Source organism: Nerophis lumbriciformis, linkage group LG04 (genome assembly GCF_033978685.3).
Source record: "Nerophis lumbriciformis linkage group LG04, RoL_Nlum_v2.1, whole genome shotgun sequence".
In the NCBI taxonomy this organism is placed as follows: domain Eukaryota; kingdom Metazoa; phylum Chordata; class Actinopteri; order Syngnathiformes; family Syngnathidae; genus Nerophis; species Nerophis lumbriciformis.
This window is the reverse complement of record NC_084551.2, coordinates 26,323,432-26,328,602: the sequence shown is the minus strand read 5'-3', so window position 1 is coordinate 26,328,602 and position 5,171 is coordinate 26,323,432. Positions and strand designations below refer to the sequence as shown.

Sequence of the window (5,171 nt, the reverse complement as noted above, 5' to 3'; positions counted from 1 at the left end):
CTCGGCGCACACTCTAACCACTAGGCCACTGAGTACTGGCTGGATTTGGCCCCCAGGCTGCCAGTTGCAGAGCCCTGAGGTGGCGTGTATGACAGCCACAGAAGTTCCCAAACGATCAGAGGCTTTTGACAGTCAAGGGTGGTACCGTGTTTTTAAAAGAGAGCAAATATACTTTGTATTTAGCAATGACAGTTGTGATCATGGCGACGTTTACTTTAATTTGTGTAATGTCTCAATTACCACACATTTAGCCTTGTAATTACAATTATTCATCCCAAACATACAGCATAATAGAAAAATGTTGATGCATATATCATATGTTTTTTTTTTTGTGATACCAACTTCTTGATGACGTCTTTCGGAGACGTGTCTACAGTAGAACCATACAAAGGCTAGGTGTTGTCTTAAAAGAAGCTTTACACCACAATGTGTTTTCTTAAGCTTGTTAACATACTGACTTGGGAAGAACACCATCAGAGAATCACAACAATAACATTATTCATAATATTTAACAACCATACAATATTACAAAAGCAACACTCCCTGATTGACAGGACATTCTCTGATAAAAAAATCATGTTGTTCGTGCGCTGCTCAACATTGCAAAGGATTGCTCTCGAACCAGGCACCAGCAGAGGACAGCTTCCAGGTTACCTGCGATCTTCAGGTAGGTCTATCTATCTTTAGTCTACAAAGTAGCATATACTTAAAGAGGAACTGCACTTTTTGGGGAATTTTGCCTGTCATTCCCATCCTTATGTAAGATAAGAACACATGGTATGTCTGTCTTTTTTTATGCATTCTAGATTGTAATATACAGCAAGTATGAGATGGCTAACAATGAAGCTAGCGGCAGTCATCTATTCCATACCTAAAGCCCTCTAAAAATACATCTGAAAAACGCCAACAATAACTTTACATGTCCTGATCTGCATAATAACCAAGTATTAGCAATAGTATTATTGACGCTAATGCCAAGGAACTCATTTTATCAGCCCCGTGATCACAGAGCGGTAACTATCTTATGCAGCTATTGGCATACCAAGCCGGTGAGCTGCTGCATTGCCTATGAGTTGGTAAAAGTTAGTTCTAGATTTTAATAAATCATTCTTCTCACTTGTATAGTACAAGGTTGTGAGCATAAGCCGAGAAGTTGGTGAATTTTGACATTGAACTTAGACTAACTTAGATCTGGAGATTGCAAGAAGGACACAAAAATACGCTTGTTTAAGCTCACTTTTTTAACTCTACCTGCATGAGGATTACGATTATGATTAATTCTTCATCTAAACGGGACGATATGAACATCTTATCAGTCGGCATCCCAGTGAGAGAATACATTATACAGGGAGTGATTGTTTTATTATGTTTGTAGTTTGTATTTCATGGTTTGCACTTGGCAATAGTGCTACTTGCTAGATCTGCTTATCACTCAGTTTATAACTCTTGTAAGTCATCCTCCTTTATCTTTAGAATGAAAATTATAATGTTCTGGATCATCATGTGTCCCAAAGTAGTCATTGTTTCCTCTCTTGATGTCTGCCATAATCAGTGACAGTTGTTGTTCAAGGAAATAGGAAATGTTGTAATGCCTCTGTGAAATTAATGCACCGCTGTATACTTAACATGACCACAATACGTAAACATTACATGTTGTTATGAATGTTCCTGTTACTACTGTATATTACATATATACTTACTGTGTATATATAACACCATGATTGAGGTTTTTAGAACGCTTTATAGGCGGAAGAGAGCAAATTCCAGTACCTTTAATTTTAGCTGACTCTTGCTAGTGTTTATTTACGAGTTAGAAGGCATAAAAACCAAGCAAACGTGTACTTGTCTCTCATAAGATTCTGAATGATAGACCGAATTCCAAAAAAAAAGTGCAGTTTCCTTTTTAAGGATGCATAATTATAGCTAGACAAGGAAGGAACAGTTAAAAGTACAACACCAATTGTAATGCAATTTAACATATTTGCTTTAGTTTAAATTGCAAGGTTAGTCGAACATTTTCAAAATGTATATGCTATCAAGATTTAAGTGTCATTTTAGTCAAGATTAAGGTCTGTATCTCAACGAGTGAGGGAGTCTTTTAAGACTATTTTGCTTAGAACTGGCAAGCAACAACATGAACATGAACTGAATACTTGAAACCGATATACAATTAAGTTAAATATGGTTATATATTTCCACAGGATGATATTTTTAGTTGTGGCCCTCACCTTGTTGGCTATAACAAAAGAGACACACAGCTTGCAGGGTGAGTGTTTTGTTCCACCTCTTGAAATCAAATGTTATAATGATGATGAAACCCAGTGACATAGAGATCTAGTTATAATCTATGATGTTGAAATGTTTTAGGGGTTGACAATGGCAGTATGCACTGTATGTTTGGCCTTAGTCAAAAGTGTACATGTCAAATTCTCCCACCTTCCTAAAAACTACACTTGATTACATCAGTTCAGATTACAACATGTTTACTCTGTTTAGGTGATGTTTGTGCATGTGTTAATAAATACAAGAGTCTGACTGTTCATACTTAAATATAAACTAAATATTACAGGGGAAAACCTAGGATATTGAAACACTTTTCTAGGATGTTAGTCAAAGTAGTCATACAAAAGAAAACAAGTAGAAAAATAATTTACCACATTTCAAAAGTAAAACTAATTATTAATTTATCTTGACTTTAACTACAAGTATTGATGCTCTGGACATCCTAGAGCACAGGTGCAAAGTCAAGGCCACATCATTTTATATGGCCTGCAAAAGCATGGAAATATCAATCATCAATAAAGTACTTCATATTTTCCTACTAAATGTATTCGTTCTTGCCATTTTCACAGAAAAAAAATACATCTTGTAAACATTTTTGGTATCTAATAATGCAACAAAATATATAATTATATGTACCAATTTTTTTTTTGTTAAATTAAATAAAATACTGTTAGATTCGAGAATATATATATATATATATATATATATATATATATATATATATATATATATATATATATATACATATATATATATATATATATATATATATATATATGTATGTATGTATATGTATATATGCATATATAGATATACATATACCTATGTATGTATATATATATATATATATATATATATATGTATGTATGTATGTATGTATATGTATATATATGTATATATATATACATATAGATATACATATACATATGTATATGTATATATATATATATATATATATATATATATATACATAAATATATATATATATATAAAAAAAAAATATATATATATATATACATATATGTATGTATGTATATGTATATATATCTATATATAGATATACATATATATATACATATACGTATGTATGCATATGTATACAAATCGATATATAGATATACATATATACATATACATACATACGTATATATATATATATATATATATATATATGTATATATATGTGTGTGTGAGACATATACATATATATATATATATATATATATATATATATATATATATATATATATATATATATGTGAGACATATAAATATATATATATATATATATATATATATATATATATATATATATATATGTGTGTGTGTGTGAGACATATATATATATATATATATATATATATATATATATATATATATATATATATATATATATATATATATATATTTTGCATGCTATTAGTTCACCTGACATATGTTTTCATTTTTAAAGACATACTGTATTTTACCAGAAACGTTGGTTTAAATACAATTACACTGTTCCTTTTCTTTGTGCAGATTATAATATTGCCAGGGGCGGACATGTTTGGCAATCCTCATTGTATCAGAAAGCAGATCCTCAAAGGGCCATTGATGGGAATCGTGCAAGCCATTGGAAACATAAGTCTTGTACTCACACAAAGAGAGATATGAAACCATGGTGGAGATTGGACCTTCAGAAGATGTACAAAATAAACACTGTCACTATTACAAACAGAAAAGATTGTTGTCATAAGCGGATTAATGGAGCGGAGATCCGCATTGGTGACTCCCTCAATGACAATGGCAATGCTAATCCTAGGTAAATGCACTGTCCTGCCAAAGTGAGAGTAATGTTTAACATAATGATATCACATTTACTCTCATTGAGATCTATCCAGTGTTTTTCGTTAAACACTGTTCTACAAATAATGATTTTCATGTGTTTTTCCGCAGATGTACAGTGATCGTATCCATCCGGGCTGGTGTCTCCAAAACATTTGCGTGCAACGGAATGACAGGCCGCTATGTTAACATTGTGATTCCTGGAAGGCAGGAATACCTGACACTATGTGAGGTGGAAGTAGATGGGGAAGAGTTCAATGACGATTCCAGTGAGATTGCTTGCTAAGTTAAGAGCGTTCAACAAGTCACTGTTTCATTTAACTACAGCTAATAAACCCATGCTTATTCTTTTTCTGCAATGTTGAATGAAGTTGTGCTTTGCAATGATATAAGAGGAATAAAGCTTATTTAAATTTTTTTTAAATTGAATACATATAAATATTCTTAGCTGACTATCTTGCTATTAAGTGCTTTTACTTCAAATCAATCAGGTTAAGAATGGGTCATAGCCCTTTGATCAAATGTATGCATGTAAACAGGACTTATCATATTAGCTTGGATTCCACTTTTGCCAATAAAGTGCATAATTGCTAACGAACATGTGATGTCTTTGCAATTATTAAATTATATTGTCACATAATGTACCAGTAACATAAACAATAACTCATATGTCCCTCACCGACATACCAAAGGAATCTGGGGCCGTATTTATCAAGCGTCTTAGAATTACTCCTAAGAAGTCTGCTAAGAGTTGACTTATGAGTAAAGAAATTCTTCACTGAAAACTGCACTTAAAAGTTAGTTACCAAGCTTCTTACTCACACTTTCAGCAAAGTGTAGGACTGAATCTTAAGTGTGACACTCAGAGCTGAATCACGACATTACTATGTGCCGTAAACGGAATTTTAGGTGACGTAATTTCTGTGTCCATAGAAATGACCAATCACGGAAGGGAATCCCTTGTCTAAGAATAAAGAAATATCTTAGAAATATTTAAGTGGACAATGGGAGTGTATATTTTGACAATAAACTACAAAATAGTACAAAACAAACAAACAATATTG

General features: G+C 32.0%; 1 protein-coding gene across 1 annotated transcript; it reads left to right on the top strand.

Annotated features, from left to right (window-relative positions):
• Positions 1–552: 552 nt before the first annotated feature.
• LOC133592495 (fucolectin-like) lies at positions 553–4,696 on the top strand. The gene is made up of 4 exons (XM_061945118.2): positions 553–667; positions 2,202–2,266; positions 3,802–4,084; positions 4,219–4,696. The coding sequence occupies exons 2-4, from the start codon at positions 2,203–2,205 to the stop codon at positions 4,391–4,393; spliced, it is 522 nt and encodes a 173-aa protein (XP_061801102.1). The 5' UTR covers positions 553–667; position 2,202; the 3' UTR covers positions 4,394–4,696.
• The last annotated feature ends 475 nt before the right edge of the window (positions 4,697–5,171 follow it).